Source organism: Penicillium macrosclerotiorum, assembly GCF_028827735.1.
Source record: "Penicillium macrosclerotiorum strain IBT 26536 chromosome Unknown utg000010l_segment0_segment0, whole genome shotgun sequence".
NCBI classification, from domain to species: Eukaryota; Fungi; Ascomycota; class Eurotiomycetes; order Eurotiales; family Aspergillaceae; genus Penicillium; species Penicillium macrosclerotiorum.
This window is the reverse complement of record NW_026643089.1, coordinates 188671-206278: the sequence shown is the minus strand read 5'-3', so window position 1 is coordinate 206278 and position 17608 is coordinate 188671. Positions and strand designations below refer to the sequence as shown.

The following is a 17608-nucleotide window of genomic DNA, read 5'->3' as shown; positions in this document are numbered from 1 at the left end:
TAGACGCTGCTGGGAGGTAAGTTCACCTCTTTTTCTTCATTTTCCAGCAGATTCTGCTAGGTTATCTAGCATACTGGTGGTTGTAGAAGGAAATAAATTTGATGTGTGGGTGGTGTGTGGGTGGTTAGTGTGGAGATCAAAGTAGGGACCGGTAAATACTTTTGAACACCATTGTACTTTCGATACTCTACTAAGGCCCAGTGAATGGATCAGTCTTGTTACGGACAGATCACTCAACGACTAAATAGCTCACAGACATGCTCAATCCTACTCGGCAATGAAAATGAAGCGAGGTGTAAGCGCTAGAAAGATGCTAGTTAACATTTCCAGACATTAATTGTTGTATATGCGCAATTTAACGGGCGACTAAATGAGCTTCCAAACCATGTCCGCCACGGCTGCACGGACGGCAAGCCATGTTCTCTGCCAAAGCTTTCCCAATCTTGGCCTAGGCTCTCAAGGGTCACACTTCCTCGTGGCGATGCCAGGAAGAATTCCACATGCATAGTGGGGCCAAATTGTGGAGGGCCGGGTCCATGTGGCGTTGAACATGGACATAGAAAATCGCTCATTCGGGCGCTTTAGTCATAGTGAGAAAATGGGATCTTATGAGAAATATTAGGTGAGCTAGACTAATGACCTGGACATCGAGTATTCTATCTATTCTTCATGATTGAACAAACATAATGATCAGGAGTTTCATCTCGGTTTCTTCCTTTGATGCTTTCTTTTTGTATAATGAAGCGTGGGTGTGATGGGAACCTGGGACTTACACGTTCTATGCGGGGCGATTGGTTGATGCCGTCTCGGGAATTCGTCTGCAAATTATATTCCTCAAATTGGCCCCGCCGTGATTGGAGGTTGCAAATACCGCACACCCGCCGATGTCAGGCACGCACTTGTTTAACCAGATCCGTCAAAATTGAAAAAGGAAAGTAAAGAGAGAATAAGAAATAGCGCTGAACTGGGACACTGGTAAGGGATTTGGTACAAAATGAGAGAGGTAACAAATACTATAAATCCCTCTTGTTTTATCCTGGTTTGTTCTAGGTTTTTTTCAGACCTCACTCTGCGCTTGGGAGAAGCATCTTCGCCAGTCAATCCTCGTTCGAACTCCAGATCGAATCCTCGAAATGCCGTCTCTTAGCTCTTCTTTGCATTGGAAGCCCAATGACGAGGAGTCCGCCGATCGCATTACTATTGTATCTGAAGATGCACGTTCAAAGGAGAGGAGAAAGGACAACTTGACGAGGCGAAATAGTCAACGTGTGATCGACCCTACGGCTGCTATTCCAATTGAATACAGGAGCCTGTAAGTGGATAAAAGCTGGAGCAATGTGACTTGGATTATTCTGACAGGGGAAAGGTCCTTCGAGATCGAAGAAGATGCCCAGAGGAAACAGCGGTTCAAACGACGTGAGGAAAGAGACAAATTGGCAGAAGGTAGATCCTTTCCTTATTCACTTGGAGATACCAAGCTTATACATATTTCTAGAATGGCAAAGCACAGAATGGCACGTTTTGCCCATTGAGGATGTGCAGAAGCAGCTTCATGCTGATATATCATCTGGCTTGTCCAATACCGAGGCCAGTGAACGTTTACGAAGATATGGCCCGAACAAAATTTCGCCATTACCCAACCCTTGGTTCTGGAAAATCTTCGGCTATTTCTTCAAGGGATTTGGCTCGATTCTGCTAGTTGGTGGAATTCTTGTCTTCATTTCATGGAAGCCACTTGGTCAGCCACCTGCGGTGGCTAATCTGGCCCTCGGAATTGTCCTCATCGCTGTTTTCATCATCCAAGCTGCCTTCAATGCATGGCAGGATTGGTCTTCGTCTCGTGTCATGGCCTCCATTACAGGAATGTTGCCAGAATCGTGCCAGTTGATTCGCGACGGGTCCCGTACAGAAGTCGTATCGACCAATATTGTTCCTGGTGACACAGTTTTTATCTCATCGGGGAACAAGATTCCAGCGGACATTCGGTTCATAGATGTCTCCCATGATCTGACAATTGATCGATCTATTGTCACGGGTAAGCACATCCCGGAGTCTGAAGAGGCTGTAGCTAACACAGTATCCAGGGGAATCTAACCCAATCAAGGGCAGTGTGGATTCAACTTCTGAAAACTACCTGGAGACGCGTTGCATTGGACTTCAAGGCACCCACTGTGTCTTCGGGAATGCCACAGGAATTGTTGTAGCCACTGGCGATTCAACTGTTTTTGGCCGTATCGCCAAACTTGCCGGTGAGCCGAAGACAGGCTTGACGACAATTGAAAAAGAGGTTTTGCGGTTTGTCTGCTTGATATTTATCATCATGGTTACCTGGATCATCATCCTGGCTGCCGTTTGGTACGTTGAGGGTCGATAGTTTCTTGACTCCGGTAATGCTAATTATTTTGATTAGGGGTGGGTGGCTTCACAAGGTGCACCCTGATTATATCAATGTGCCTACCCTTATTGTGGATTGCGTTAGTGTTGCAATTGCCTACATTCCTGAAGGCTTGCCAATTGCGGTAACTGCCAGCTTGACTATCACTGCAAACTTGATGAAGAAAAACAAAGTTCTCTGCAAGTCCCTCAAAACGGTCGAGACCCTCGGCGCTGTATCTGTTATTTGCACAGACAAAACTGGAACTTTGACAAGAGTGAGTAGTACCTTTCTTTTGACCTTGACCACCTTTTCAGAATGTTTGACCTTTTCTAGAATCGGATGGCTGTCACGGACTTCGCTATACATACAGCAAACTCAACCTTGGATACAACAGGTGCATACACATCCAGCACAATAGCTCAACCGGTTCTAGATCAACTTCGGGCAATAGCTGGTCTCTGCAACGCTGCAGAGTTTGACTCGAAATCACAAAATGCCCCTTTAAGCGAAAGACGCATATTTGGTGATGCAACTGATCAGGCTATCTTAAGATTCTCGGAGGGCTGGGGCCCTGTTTCAGAGCTTCGAAAAAGCTGGAAGACCCTGTTTAATCTTGCATTTGACAGCAAGAATAAATTTATGGTCAAGATCATCACACCGCTTATCCCTCAAGCCAAGAACATATGTCTTTCTGCCACAGAAGCTGCGAACATGGACGCTGAACATTCGTGAGTTCACTCTGACTAAAATAAGGCTCGAAATAACTAACAGTTTCATTAGTCTCCTAACTATAAAAGGGGCACCTGATATTTTGATAGAAAGATGTACGCACATTTTGAAGCTCGATGGAAGCGTTGAGTCTCTAGATGATATCACTCTGAGCAAAGTGAAGCAGCTGAAAGACAAGTGGTCGTCGGAGGGAAAAAGGGTCATTCTGCTTGCCCGCAAGGTCTTGGAGAAAGGTAGCATACTCGATGATCCTTTTTCACCAGAGTGCGAGAGCCGCGCACTACAAGCAGCAAAAACAGGTCTCACTCTTGTGGGCCTTGTCGGATTGATTGATCCTCCAAGAGCCGAGATTCCAGAAGTGATTCGGATCCTACGACAGGCTCAAATTCGCGTCCTAATGGTGAATCTTGAACTTTGAGCTTGTTTTTTTTTGATAGAGAATGATTTTCTAATGGAAGTATAGGTCACCGGCGATTTTGGACTAACGGCATTGGCTATTGCTCGTCAATGCGGTATTGTGACATTGAGTTCTGTCCATGACGCATCTGCTCTTGCTAGGTTTCCCAATACAGATGAGAAACAGGTTGACTCCTCTCAATCTGCAATTCTCGTTAGTGGTCCCGACCTGATGGGCTTCAATGAATACCAGTGGGAGCAACTTTGCAAGTACCCTGAAATTGTATTTTCGCGAACGACGCCGAATCAGAAGCTTCGTATAGTACGGGAGCTACAGGCAAAAGAGACTGTTGGTATGACAGGCGATGGAGTCAATGATGCGCCCGCTCTCAAAGCAGCAGATATTGGTATCAGTCTCGCCAGTGGCTCGGACATTGCCATTGAAGCCGCTGACATGGTCTTGTTGGATTCATTCGCGGCGATTGTTGAAGCTGTTCGTTATGGGAGGGTGGTATTTGATAATCTCAAGAAGACAGTGGCTTATCTTTTACCCGCTGGTTCATGGTCCGAGTTCTGGCCCGTCTTTACAAATCTCATATTTGGGATTCCTCAAATTTTGTCATCCTTCTTGATGATTATCATCTGGTATGTCGATTTTGTTCAAAATGCTCGCTTTTCAGCTAAACTGATTTCACTTTTAGCTGCTTTACCGACTGTGCGGCTGCAGTGGCACTCGCGTATGAAGCCCCGGAAGCAGACGTCCTATATCGACCACCACGCCACCCAACAAAAACTAGACTCGTGAACTGGAAACTCATGTTCCATTCTTATGCCATCATTGGAATGATAGAAACTATTTGTTCATTTGCTATGGCTTTCTGGTATCTCCAGCGAAATGGCATTCCTTTCTCCGACCTCTGGTTCAAATTCGGTGAAATTCCGGCCGGGGTCGATACTGATTACTACAACGCTCGTGTCAACGAGGCGAGCTCGATTTACTTTATAAATTTGGTCATTATGTATGTTTTATACCTCGTTAATGACCCATCAACGCCTCTTTGACTTTACTAATGATCCTTGCCAGGCAATGGTTTAATCTTATGGCTGTGCGAACTCGACATTTATCGATTTTCCAGCATCCTCCAGCTTTCAACAAAGAGACACAGAACCTGTTCTTATTTCCTGCAATTGCTTTCTCATTGGGTATTGCCGTTATCTGGCTCTATATCCCCAGTCTACAGACCGTTCTCAATACCTCGGGAATTCCCGCAGAACACTATTTTTTGCCTGCTGCGCTAGGTCTAGGCTTGCTTTGTTTAGATGAGGCAAGAAAGGCTGCTGTTCGACGCTGGCCAAAGGGAGTTTTGGCTAGAATGGCTTGGTAGAAGCTTGAGCTTCTTACATGCCTGGTACAGGACTTAAGCAATTTTGGCCTGGTATGGTGATATTTCTCCTTTGATATCTGATTGTGAAGTTGGTAAACTTCAAAATCGTGAATCTCCTTCTGTGTGAATTAACATGTAATTTTCTTGGGGTCATATCCTTTCCCATGGGCAATCAAGTATTGACGTTATAAATCCAAGTTTTCTTCCGCACGGATACAATTTTCCATATATGCTTGTCTCTCAACACGATCAAAGAGAACATGTTTCTAGTCAAATTCTCATTCTTGCATGATGGTTTAAGGAACGAATTGACTGCAGGCGTGTCATTCTGGAAAATTGTTCTAGAATACCGGTGGCCCTATACTACTCCTATACTAATTCTCTCTTTTGTCTTCGGGGGTTTGAAAATAAATCTGCGTTTATCTGAGCAATATCATATGCTACTACTGATTCCGCTATCGTAGAGTCCACCTATTTCGCCCTTGAAATTCCAAAAAATCCTAGATAGCCTCCTATACAGCTAGTTATTCCAATGAAAAAAGCAGCGGCAATAAGCATATTCCTTAGAGCTCGTCGATGATGAAATTCCAGAGTTTTGGCAATGCGCTCTGCCCAAGCCTTGGGAGGGTTACCATTGGGAAAGTCCTGCGGTGGAATTTCTTTATTTAAAAATCTGCAGAGAGGCTCCCAGCCATCTTCCACGGACCATTCCAGGAGTTTGTCGTCGGGAAGTCCGAGGCCACGTATCATAGCAATATGTTCTTCATAGATCCACTTGCCATTGGACTGAAAGCTACCACGAAAGAATCGGGGCATCATTGAGCGGCACATAGTTTGACGGATCCAGAATAAATCAGCACAAAACCAACTTTTGCACCAGTCCCAGTCAAAAGGGTTTCGATCAAAATATCCCATGGTCTGCTCCATGCTTTTGTACCAGCTATCGAGATCGTGACGAATATTCAGGATAACCTTCGCATTTGGATACGCCGCAATCAAATCGCGCGCAAACTCGGCCGCCATCAGGTCACTGACGCCGACACATTCACTTAAGACTGTGTCAAAGTCCTCGGCAGTAAGCTTCACGCTGCCTTTGCCGGGAGTTGTCTTGTATTTTTTTTGAAGTAGTCGATAAGTCGCCTCAAGCGACGAAGGGGGCAAGATTGTATCAAATCCATGGTGCGTATGATCAAAGCCCAGAATATGTAGAGCCTCGCGAAGAGATTCAGTTCCAGATCTGGAAATGCCAACAGCCAGGACTTTCATAGGCTCTTTCCGCTTACCGGTAGCCGGCGGCGGGAGACCGTATAGGTAGTGAAGAAGCTGATCCGGCACTAAAAGCATTTCAAAGTGTGCGAAATTGAAGTCGATGATAAAAACGTAGAGAAATATTTACGATTGTTTTGAAAGTGCGAGAGGAGTTGTGTTCGTTCGCCTTCGCTGGGGAATCAAACCGTTTACTGGCAAGCGGTAAGATGTGGGGGCCGTGGGGGCCGACCAATCTATGTATTAATCAGGACTGATTCGATGTATTCCCATAGATAAAAGGTACGTATTTCTACCCAAGAGAGAAGATGCCCTGGCAGATTGGTAGACTTGTGTCAGGGATTCAGTTCAGTTCCAATCTCAAGAAAATTTCGATAAGTAGCCTCACTCAATCCTCCTGCCGTCGGAAATAGCGTGTTGTGTTCTTTGAAAAACTGGAATCGTAGTCGATGTTTCACGAAATATATAATGCAACTTTCAAGCGTAATTAATCTGAGTTGCGTGATCCCTACCAAAGCATCTGTTCGATTGATTCAATGATTCATTCCTGATGATCAAATTGACACTGTTCAATACTTTGAATTATATGTAGATAAAAACGTTTCACAGCTTTATAATGAGTGAATGTATGACTATAGCATGATCTTCGCATCCCGCACTCGGTCGAAAGCGGTATACCATGATTTCTCAGTGGATATTTCCTCTTCAAACCCGATAGATCTCGCCCTGCCAAGATCGAAAGGCCGATCAAAATCCATCAGGCGTAGACTTCCCATCCGGGATCCAGTGTTGTGCATGCTCTTGTAAATGATGTCTTCACGAAGGCCATTTTGACGACAAAGAGCCTGGAACTCATCCCAATGTTGATCAATATACTTAGTGGGGTGCAAGCTTGTATCATCAGGCCCCGTGCCCTCTAAACCAAAGTATGCCGCCAGAATAGGCCAGCGCTGCGACCATGAGACGGGGGTGGCACTGTCAGCGATGTTGAAGGCACGAGAATGAACCTTTTCACGAGGCTGCAGGGAAGAGAATATGCAAAAGCGCGCAATGATATCCTGGTTAGAGTCCGTAGATAGAAGGCGCCACGTTTTATCGTTTCCTGGAAACGGGACACGAGCTCCAGCTCCTTCAAGTGCTCGGTAGAGTCCAAGATAAATACCCATTGTTTGAGCCATGCAGTTAGCATTGCCAAAAGGAGCGACTCCGACCTAGCTCGAGTCAGACAATTTCCCAAATCATGAAGGGTGTGACACAGCATACAATTACATCCGGACGAACTTCACACCATGACCACGCCTTACCAGCAGACAGCTCATGAAGAAGGTCTACCTCATGATAATAAAACAGGTCTTTGGCATACTCTGCCGGAACTCGTGGGAGATCTTCTTTCAGAGGCACCTGTCCTCGGAAAGGGAACTTATCGAGGAGGTAAACACCATATGCCTAATAGACAAGACAAAGAAAGCATCAGTTTCAAGAACGTTTCTTAAATGGGCAAGGTCCTGTATTGTCTCACCTTCGTCCCTGTGATCAAGGTCACGAAGCTTAATTTGGAGGAGAGAGCCTCCAGCGACTGAACCGCAGCTCGTAGCATCTCCTTGTTGAGCCGGCATTCTTCGGCGGCATCGTCACTCGCTCGATACGCTATCAACCAAGAAATAGAGGATAAGCAAACAATCCAGAGACCAGGGATAGTAGGTGCAATTTTGGAATTCATTACCAGCGTAATATACATGGCTGACTGTCTCCACAGAAGGGACTTTTTGAGCCAGGGTTTTCTGCAAAGAAGAATCATCGCCGCCTAGGAGATCGATCCCTGAGACGATCTGCAGGCGATCATCGCGTGGCCACTTAGCTTCGTCAGAAGTAAATGGTCGATTTGCAACAGCCGTGATCCTCGAAAAACTGTCTGGCGAGGGATAGCCCGAGAGCAGTTGATTCACTAAAGCCCAACCATTGATACCTGAACACCCAAAAACCACCGCGTGCTGCTCCATTGGCTGGTTTTGAATTTTCTCAGTCATGATGAAAAGGGCTCTACCAGCTCGCAGGGATGGTACGACTTTGGGAGGGAGGGAAGAAGGGTACAATTGGTGCCAATAAGAGAAAGGGGGAGGGAATTCCTGCAGGGGGTGAAAACGTAGATTAATTGAGTTTCTTGATAGGTAATGGTAACAAATCAGTTGTTCTCTGCTTGGTGGGATGGTCCCAAAATCAAGAGAACCCCCGAATGGTGGACGCCGGAGCCGAGATGCATCTAAGGCGTGGTGAAAGTGAAAAGACGCCCCACAGTGAAGTAGATTGGGGGCGGCCCAGACAAGCCGAGAAACAAGACTCTTGCGGCGTAACGCCTAGCATTGGCGTTGTCTTAGACGGAGGGATTCGGACAGTCCTCTAGATCAAACAGCCAGACCGAAGAAAAAATGGAGCTCGAGAGGAGGCAATGGGCAAATTATGCGACTGAGCCAAGTGGGCCTAGTTGGACAAGGATCACAATCCTTCACGCATACACTATCGAGACCGGTCGTCGTAAGTCACCCTGGCGACCCACTCGAAGAAGCATTGCGCTATTTTAGTTGGACAAGAGGGGAGTCTTGTTTCGACCAGGATCTCATTACAAGACTTGTCCCATATCGCCTCCCACGCCTGACCGAAAAAGAAATACATCCTATGATGTACGGAGTATGTGCCCCGCAATGTTTTGCACCAATAGATCGAAGCCACTTGATCAATACTACGCTGTTCTCTTTGGCTTATCCTATAATCGTAGGCTCTTTTTTTACTCAGCTTTTTACCCATGATCCGTACAGAGTACACAAATCCGATCGGCCGGTACATCGGGAATTCTCGACTTCCCTTTTACCACACTGGGATCCTTCCAATTATCTCCACCTGGTTCCAACAGACTCGTTCCTGATCCTGCGAACAAGAACAGATAATTCGCCCCTAGGATTGCGCTCCCATGGGAAGTTACTTTATATTTTGGAAATGGTGGCGTAGGCGCCGAGTAGACTAAAATCACTGGCCCCGGAACAATGTGACCATTTAGAGTTGTCGTGCGTAGAACAAGATCAAGCCAATTACAAGGGCAATTATGGCTGATTGAGATTCGGTGGACTTGGAAAAAAAGAAGACTTAGCCAAGCCGGTGGCTGAATATAGATTTCGGTCTTCTAACCTTTGCGACTAATGTGTTCTCCCCTCGCCCTGCTCTTCCATTGCGATTCTTGACCTTTCTTCTGGGAGCAGATAAATATTCAATGCGGTTGCTTGACAATAGCGGAAGACGATCGGCCTCAGGGTGATTTCTGGACTTACCCACTCTTCCTACTTCTGCCGGGATTCTAATCCTTGAGCATGGCCGCTATATCACTGAGGGATTCCTCCGACAGCACGGAATATTTGCAGCAATCTAGAGTTGCTTCAATCATTGTGTGCAATGCTGTACTTATCGCAGCCTCGACAGTGGGACTTCTTGTACGACTGTTTGTGAGAATTCGATACCTGAGCGGGATCGACCTCGATGATGTCTTCTGTGCGATCGGCTGGGTATGTCAGATCTCCTGAAGTCTTGTCGCCTCTTTCCTATTGCTAATGAGTATATCCAACAAGGTGTTTGCATTTGTCGAGTGCCTGGTGTGTATCTTGAGTAAGTTTCAGAATTACCTATTGCATTAAACGCCAAATGCCATATACTAACGGTCAATTGTGCGGCAGTGACACGATACGGGTATGGAAGACATGTCGATACCATTCACGATGACAACACAGTAAATATGTTTCTCAAGGTAAGGGGGATTCTAAAATAATGCCAATGTATTTTCTTCTAACGATTGATCCGCAACGTTCTGCAGCTCGATTTTGTCACCGAAATCAGCTACCTTCTCTCGCTCGGAGCCATCAAGATCTCATTTTGCCTCTTCTACCTCAAGATCTTCCCGGGCCACAAGTTCAAAATATTCTGCTACTGTTTGATCGGATTGTTAGTTGCCGAGACTACTGAAGAAACCTTTGTCGTGATCTTCCAATGCTGGCCCATCCGGAAGGCGTGGGATTCCGTCGGTACCGTGGAGGGCAAATGCCTGTCCCTTCTAGGGTTCTATTACATCTCGTTTGGTATTCGGCTGGCGACGGATATTGCGCTCTTTACGCTCCCTATCCCTAAGCTGCTACAACTTAAAATGACCATTGGCAAACGAGCCGGCCTGATTTTCATGTTTGGGCTTGGTGTTTTGTGAGTATGCCCTTTGCGATTCCAACGTTGGCATCACTAACACTCATTTTCAGAGTCGTAGTGACCAGTATTATCCGGGCTACGTACCTCAATAACTTCTCCACTGATCACACATGTGAGTCTGCTTATTCTGATTGACCTATCCGCCCCCGAACTCCTTTCCTGACCGTTTTCCTAGGGGAACTTGTGAACCCACTCAACTGGTCGTCAGTTGAGCTTGGAGTGGCTATCTTCATCGCTTGTTTCCCATCTTTCAAAGCTCTGGTCACCTTCCAGTTCCCCTCTCTGCGCCGTTTCTTGGGTCTGTCCAGCAACCGCAGTTATGCGGGTCGGTACGAACTCTATGGAGCCTCGGGTCGCCGTACGGATGATCCTCGATCTTGGGCCGGTACCAGACGGACCCACGTTGGCGAGACAAAGCTGGGCAACACCACCACCCACACTCAAACTGAGGTCGAAGCGAGCCGAAACGGCTCCGAAGAACGCATCATCTCATCGTCGTCTCCAGTGGGGATTCAGGTGACCACGGACGTGAGCGTGAATCGATCTTCGGAAAGACCGAGCGAGCAGCACTGGCCACTCCATGTCTAAAGCTGGAGCGGGCCTGTATTTTCTGTCGTCCAGGTTGTCTGGTGGTGGGGCCGAAGAGAACTGAAAAAGGGGGTGATCATCATACTTTGTCGGCCCTTCTCCACGGCTCATACGATTTTTCTATTTGTCTCATACATAATTTAATGATCAGATAAACTCACAAGAATTGAAGTATTGATTGTGCAAGGTCATAGTGTAACAGAGTCGGGAGTAGATCGCAGAGTGGCAATATCCGAACTACACAGACTCTCTCGGGCAAAATTTGGAATTGAATTTTACAACAATGCTAAGCCGGCTTGTGAGTTTGGGTAGCCAAACTCAAACATCGCACTTAACACTGTACAGAATCCTGGCCTGCAGGTTCGCATATTCGTCACCTAGAGCCCCCGCTGTACGGCCCCCAGGTTGTTCCATGGAGTGCTGACCCGTATCTTGACTGTGCTCCCTCTAGCATAAACCAACCATACGGCCGAACTTAATATCCCGTCTGAGACGAAACTAAACTACGTGCAGCAGGAAGGAGGCGCTAAGAGTCAACGCTAATACGCCTAGGCCCACTTAAACTCACGTTGTCTAGCGCAAATCCACCTTATCCCGCCAACCGTGCGCCACCGATCGGGGGCGGCGGGAGCCACTCAGCTTCTTTCAGCTGGGGGCAGGATTGCCTAGCGCCGCACGGAAGAGGGCCGGAAGAAATGGAAACAAGTTGGTCCTTGCATGAATCGATGAATCGTAAGTGTTCAAGAATGCAGGGGCTATTTTATAGATCCCAGCACAGAGAACAGAGTATCGATCGGCAGGCAGGGACAATGGAGTTCAAGAAAACAACGAAAGAGCTTTTATGCGCTTGATCCATTTGTGCTAGCGCTATATCGGGCGAAGTACTCAGCAATGCGATTGAATCCAACAGGCACGTTGCTGTTAGATGTGTGAACCAGCTAAATTAATACACTAATGCTTCCTTGCGTTTCCGGAATCAGTCCGCATAAGGGCCTAGCTTGCCCCCTTCAGTTTCATAATCGCTTGCTGATAGCAACCACTAAAACGTGGCCTGGCCGAGACTCCTACGCCGACCCCTGTCGCCAAACCCTCAAAGGCCGTTGTATCGGTAGTCTTACACGCCACGAGTCCCGGTAGTCAGCCCGTAGGCCAAAAGGCGTCCGGCGATTAACCCAAATACGGAATCCCATGTGGCCTGGCGTTCCCAGTGTCCGGGATTGTTTAGAAGAGCCGAGTCGCTCCCCAATTTTTTGATTTCGGTCAACCCGGCTAAGCAGCCATTCAAGCCACTAGTAACACCAGAGTCGTCAAGGAGCACTAATTCGGCTGGCTCGTCGGAGATTCCAGAGCGCCAAGCAGCATTCTAAAACTTCCCACCACCCGGTGATTGTTCCCTTTTTTCTATTTCTAGGTCTGAACTCGCCGCCTGTTTCCCACTTTTTGCATTCTGGGATATATTGGCTATTTGCGGCGCTTCACAGCAGCAGTCAAGATGGAAGACACGAAGTATAATGTTGATACTGAGGCCATGTCCGTTCCCCCGAGCCCCGTTCGGGATGTCAACCAGCAGGCAGTGAACCTGGATGAGCTACCAAACGGGTACTATCGCAGCAAGAACTTCATTGGATCATTGATTGCGGTCTGTTTGATGGCAATCAGTTTGTATCTGGGATATGTGTTACCCGTACGCCCCTCCAAAGCCGTATCGATTGAGATTGTATTGAACAAGCAACGCTGACTTCCACCAAGGTAAACAGCCTGTCTGCCATCAATGCCGATTTGGGACCCGACCCCAGCTATAGCATGATTTCGACTGTTTTCACCTTGATTTCAGGCGTAAGATGAACCTGCATTCCCGTACGCCAAGGTCGAAGAAGTGCTAATTGTCGATACTAGGTCTCCATTCTTCTGGTTGGACGTCTTGGTGACATTTTCGGCCGTCGGTACTTCCTGATCGGTGGCCAGGTGCTTGGTCTGATCGGTGCTATCGTCTGCGCAACCGCCAAGAATGTTCCCACCGTCATCGGAGGCAGTGCCCTCTGTGGCCTGGCTGCATCGGTTCAGTTGACATTCACTTTTGTGATCGCCGAATTGGTCCCTAACAAACTGCGACCCATGATCAATGCCGGTATCTTCGTGACTACGATTCCCTTCGCTGGATTTGGTGGTCTTATTGCCAAGCTGTTCATTGCGAACACCGAAAAGTCCTGGCGGTGGACTTACTATCTCAATATGATTACCTGCGGCATCTCGATTATCCTGTTTGTCTTCTGCTATTTCCCTCCGGGATGGGAGCTGAAGCACAAGGGCCAGAGCAAACTCGATGGTTTGAAGAAGTTCGATTATATTGGGTTTGTCTTATATTCCGGCGGATTGGTCTTGGTTCTCCTCGGTCTTTGTAAGTTTTGCCGGGATAATATCACAGTCTCAAATACTGACTATTGTTGACTGTAGCTTGGGGCGGTTCATCTTATGCGTGGAACTCGAGTCATGTGGTTGCCGTTCTGGTGGTCGGCTTCGTCTCACTGATCGCTTTCGTTGCTTATGGTATGTATCATCTATCCAAGGTCGCTCCCATATCGCAATTTTGCTAATACATCCTCATTAGAAATTCTCGTTCCCATGGAGCAGCCACTCCTACCCCTGTCTCTCCTTAAAAACCGCGGCTACAGTGCGACTGTTTGCTCTGCATTGGTTGGCAACATGGTTTATTTCTCTATGAGGTATGCAGACTGGCGATAGAGAGCTTGGAAATCTTCACTGCTAACTAGCTCTGGCAGTCTTTTGTGGCCGGAAGCTATTGCCTACTTGTTCACTACAGACTCAATGAAGGCCGGTTGGCTTTCCGTGAGTACAATACCTGTAAATCTTAAATATGCCTGATTGTCTAATGTTCTTTAGTGCTCTACTGGTCTGGGAGTTATTGTGGGAGAAATTGCCGCCGGTGCTCTCATGAAGCCTCTTGGCTATTCTAAATATCAGCTTATTGCGTCAACGATTGTGATCACCGCCTTTTCGGGAGCGCTTGCTGCTATCAACCAGGATAGACAGGCTTATGGTATTGCGGTAAGTGATATTTGATTTGGTTTGAATTGGAATATTTATTCTGACATGTTGCCACTCTTCAGTTCACCGTTGTTGGTGGTTTTGCTGTCGGATACCTCGAGCTCATCACTCTCATCATGTGCCCTCTGTACTGCGAGCCGGAAGATATCGGTCTTGCAAGTGGCTTCCTTGGATCGGCGAAGCAAGTGGCAGGAACAATTGCCAGTAAGTGAATGCATTAGAGACAGCCTTAGCTTTTGAGACACGACTGACTAGTCTTTCCCAGCTGCTATCTATGTTGCCATTCTCGACAACCGCGTGGCTGTCGACCTTCCTCGTGATGTTTCTGCAGCTGCAGTCAAGGCTGGCCTTGCGACATCGTCCCTTACTGATCTCCTTGAGGCCGTCGCTGCTGGCACGACTGCAGCACTTGAAGCCGTTCCTGGCATGACCGATTCCATCCTGACCGCTGTTAGCAATGCCGAAAAGACCGCATATTCGCAGTCCTTCCGCACCGTGTTCCTCGCAAGCATTGCCTTTGGCGGTCTTGCTATAATTGCTGCATTTCTCTCTGTACCAGTTGATGATAAGCTCAACAATGTCGTTGCCGCAAAGCTTTCGGGTACCGGTGCAAGCCAAGAAGAGCTGCAGACGAACGAGAAGGAGACAAATTAATACTTATACTGTTATATCAAGTGCAATCATACGTGACGGTTTTGTGGATGGAAAATTTAGCTTGTTTAAATAGATGATGATCATTGGTCATATGCCGACTTTGAGGGTCTTGAATGAAATTATCTTCTAATATTGTGGTCCGAATATATATAGGAAGTTACATGTGGTATGATGGGTTTACTGTTTCTAGATCCATATTCTCTGCGCTAATAGTTAAATATCAGAACTATATCTGGAATGTACGAAGCGTATTCGAGCTTTCGCGGATACTTTCACAGTGAAACAATTTTGCACTATTACCAAGATATTTGAGATATGTGGAGTGGAAATTTCGAAGAGCGGTCTGAGTCTCGGAGTAATATGGCCGAGATTCGGCGGTGGTCAAGTTCCCTTTAACTTTTCAGCTGATGTAAATGAATCCCTGGCGAGTCGTTGATTAATCGATGAAGACTTGGGCTTCATTGTGACCAACAGTCTGATCCAGGGCGATATTTCTACCTTCATCCCAAGCTCCATGCCCACTGAACACCAAGATTAAATACTCATGTTTTTGAAATTAAAAGAGGGGAAAAAAGGGAAAAAGTAAGGCAATTTCAGGCTCTTATCCCCTATGGAAGCTACTGGGGAAAAGCTCGAATTCCTCTAGTTCTATGTCTATCTGACTGAAGCAAACATGAAATCGTCATAGCTATAGGTGATTTTGACCTGAGGTGAGATTTCTGGGAGAGAAACGGGATCGATCCTCTGAGCCATAATGAGCGGTGTTCATGATGTTTCTTCCTTCCATAAATGGACGAAAACGCTTGCATGGTCATGTAATCTGTCATCTCATCTGGCCGAAGATCATTTGATCTAGCCTCACCTTATCTTTCCGCGTACCCAATGCCCCTGTCATGACGGCTACCGTTCTAGATCTAATTCTAATCAAGTTCTCCCGGAGCGGCCATGATTATGGTGTGTAGTGAAATCTCGCTGTAGCATAAGATGGCGACAAAGGCACTTTAGTTATTAAAAGCTATAAATCATGTACCCTTCGGCGTAGGGCTCTCTATGTTCTCCCTCTGGGTCCCGAGTACTCTTGAATTATGCTTCTCCACAGCAAAAATTGGAAGATAGTGGAGGTCATTATGTTAGCTTGGAGAAAGATCAGACTAGGCATTCATTTAAATGTTGAGGAGGGAATGGTATAATGCCCTAAAATTCAGGAACGGATTGGGATTGCCAATCACCCCAACGAGGAGCTGGTTTGTGTTTTGTGTAAAGCTCTGGCCCAAGCCCATCTAATTGCTAGGCCCAGGGACGTTACAGAACAACCATATCAACATTTCATAGCACTAATTATCAATCATGATATATCTAGGCCTTGTGAACAGATCTAAAACTATTTAGACCTAGTATTTGATATTTTTGAATAGAACAGCCGTCGGAAATGATCGATTTTTTCAAGTCGTACAGAATTCGTGATTCTTTTCTATTCAAAGTCAAACGTCCCTGATAAGTGAGTTTGATTGCTAACGAGATGTTCTTCAGTTTCTGTTTTATCGAGCTAAATGCTTGAAGATTCATTTTATTATTGATCTATAAACGTAACCAAATCTATGTAAAGGTAGCTGCTTACATGTAGAGAAACAGATCTCAATAAGCTTTTAGATATATGAATTAGAGAAGTTTTCCCCAAGATTATAAGGCTTCCTCAATCAAAGCTTAGATGACATAGATTAATATTCTGTATAGCGTTGAAACGTGTTGGATATGGTCTTGAAATCTTCCACAAAATCATGTAGGAGCTACACTTCAATTATACCGTTTTTGGTCGTATTTACTCTTATTAGACGTCTTGGAGGATAAGATCTCCTTCTTTTTATTTCTACCCTTTTCTGCTAGAGAACCGGACATGAATAAGGTTGCAGAACTAGGAAAAAAAATAGGGGTGGGTGATTGTTTAGCAAAAAAAGTGGGTCGGGAAAAACTTTGAACACGTGTGTAAAGTCTATGAAAAATAAAGTTTTTGTAACGTTCTATCATAATCTAGATAAAATAGTCTGAAATTTTTATTTCGGATCGATTTTGAGGGGTTTGTGGGCGTGATCGTTAGCGATCGTTAGCCGGTAACCATGCGTTAAACATAAGAGCTTGCTCCTGCATGTGGTTCAGATATAGGTCAGAAGTTGGATGTTTTATCGACTTACGCTATCTGGCAATGTTAGAAGTGCCCTTACAGAAAGGAGCTTTCAAACCACATGGTTCAAGAAGTTGGTTAAGGGTCTTCTGGAAATTATGGGGTACCAAGCTCCGTGCTATACTTTGAGCACAGGCATTAGTAATACCTGGGTCCCCGTTGACCCCTAGATTAGTTCTAGTCATATTGCCTGGAATTTAATTTTTAGGGTTCGAAAATTTAAATGAAGACGATCGCCCGTCATTCATACTATTCACTGCGCCTCAATCCTGGAGGCCCGGAACATTAATTTTGATTGCCTTCGGGGCTAAAGTCATGCCTGAGCCTATCGAATAATACACGCAATTATGGTATTCCACGAAAGCCCTTCCAAAAAATTTTGAGTTGAGCATGTAGAATACCAGGGTAGTTCATTTCTGATTTGATTGGAAGCTTCTTGTCTCTGGTCAATGGGATCTGAGTACTTTCGAAAATGTCTTTGTTGGTAGATGACTTACATTGAAACAAGGTTTCCTCTCCATATATTGATAGACATCTACGGAGCAACATTTTACGGGTGACGCAAGAAGGCTTTGGTCAATATGGAACAAAAGGATTCGTCAATATTAACGTGATTTGATTTTGGTATAAATGAAAATTCGCTGTGATGACAATGCAATGATGGAAAGCTCCAATAATGTCTAATTTGCAAAACTATCTCAATATATCAGATACCATTCTGAACAATCT

The 17608-nt window shown here is 45.9% G+C and overlaps 5 protein-coding genes across 5 annotated transcripts; 3 read left to right on the top strand and 2 right to left on the bottom strand.

Annotated features, from left to right (window-relative positions):
• Positions 1 to 1133: 1133 nt before the first annotated feature.
• On the top strand, positions 1134 to 4887 carry N7462_009792 (cation-translocating P-type ATPase; the record flags this gene model as incomplete). The annotated part of the gene is made up of 10 exons (XM_057081506.1): positions 1134 to 1312; positions 1367 to 1443; positions 1496 to 2035; positions 2085 to 2355; positions 2411 to 2651; positions 2711 to 3105; positions 3158 to 3506; positions 3570 to 4147; positions 4204 to 4521; positions 4587 to 4887. 10 exons carry the CDS (start codon positions 1134 to 1136, stop codon positions 4885 to 4887), a joined length of 3249 nt encoding a protein of 1082 aa, XP_056928546.1.
• Positions 4888 to 5358: 471 nt separating this feature from the next.
• On the bottom strand, positions 5359 to 6231 carry N7462_009791 (sulfotransferase family protein; the record flags this gene model as incomplete). Its single annotated transcript, XM_057081505.1, has 1 exon — positions 5359 to 6231. One exon carries the CDS (start codon positions 6229 to 6231, stop codon positions 5359 to 5361), a length of 873 nt encoding a protein of 290 aa, XP_056928545.1.
• Positions 6232 to 6785: 554 nt separating this feature from the next.
• Positions 6786 to 8153, bottom strand: N7462_009790 (SDR family oxidoreductase; the record flags this gene model as incomplete). The annotated part of the gene is made up of 4 exons (XM_057081504.1): positions 6786 to 7364; positions 7417 to 7599; positions 7673 to 7800; positions 7877 to 8153. The coding sequence occupies 4 exons, from the start codon at positions 8151 to 8153 to the stop codon at positions 6786 to 6788; spliced, it is 1167 nt and encodes a 388-aa protein (XP_056928544.1).
• Positions 8154 to 9512: 1359 nt separating this feature from the next.
• On the top strand, positions 9513 to 10980 carry N7462_009789 (putative integral membrane protein; the record flags this gene model as incomplete). Its single annotated transcript, XM_057081503.1, has 5 exons — positions 9513 to 9708; positions 9873 to 9943; positions 10010 to 10389; positions 10443 to 10504; positions 10568 to 10980. 5 exons carry the CDS (start codon positions 9513 to 9515, stop codon positions 10978 to 10980), a joined length of 1122 nt encoding a protein of 373 aa, XP_056928543.1.
• Positions 10981 to 12472: 1492 nt separating this feature from the next.
• On the top strand, positions 12473 to 14700 carry N7462_009788 (trichothecene efflux pump; the record flags this gene model as incomplete). Its single annotated transcript, XM_057081502.1, has 9 exons — positions 12473 to 12664; positions 12730 to 12816; positions 12877 to 13378; positions 13435 to 13527; positions 13589 to 13703; positions 13761 to 13827; positions 13882 to 14046; positions 14109 to 14250; positions 14312 to 14700. The coding sequence occupies 9 exons, from the start codon at positions 12473 to 12475 to the stop codon at positions 14698 to 14700; spliced, it is 1752 nt and encodes a 583-aa protein (XP_056928542.1).
• Between the last annotated feature and the right edge of the window lie 2908 nt (positions 14701 to 17608).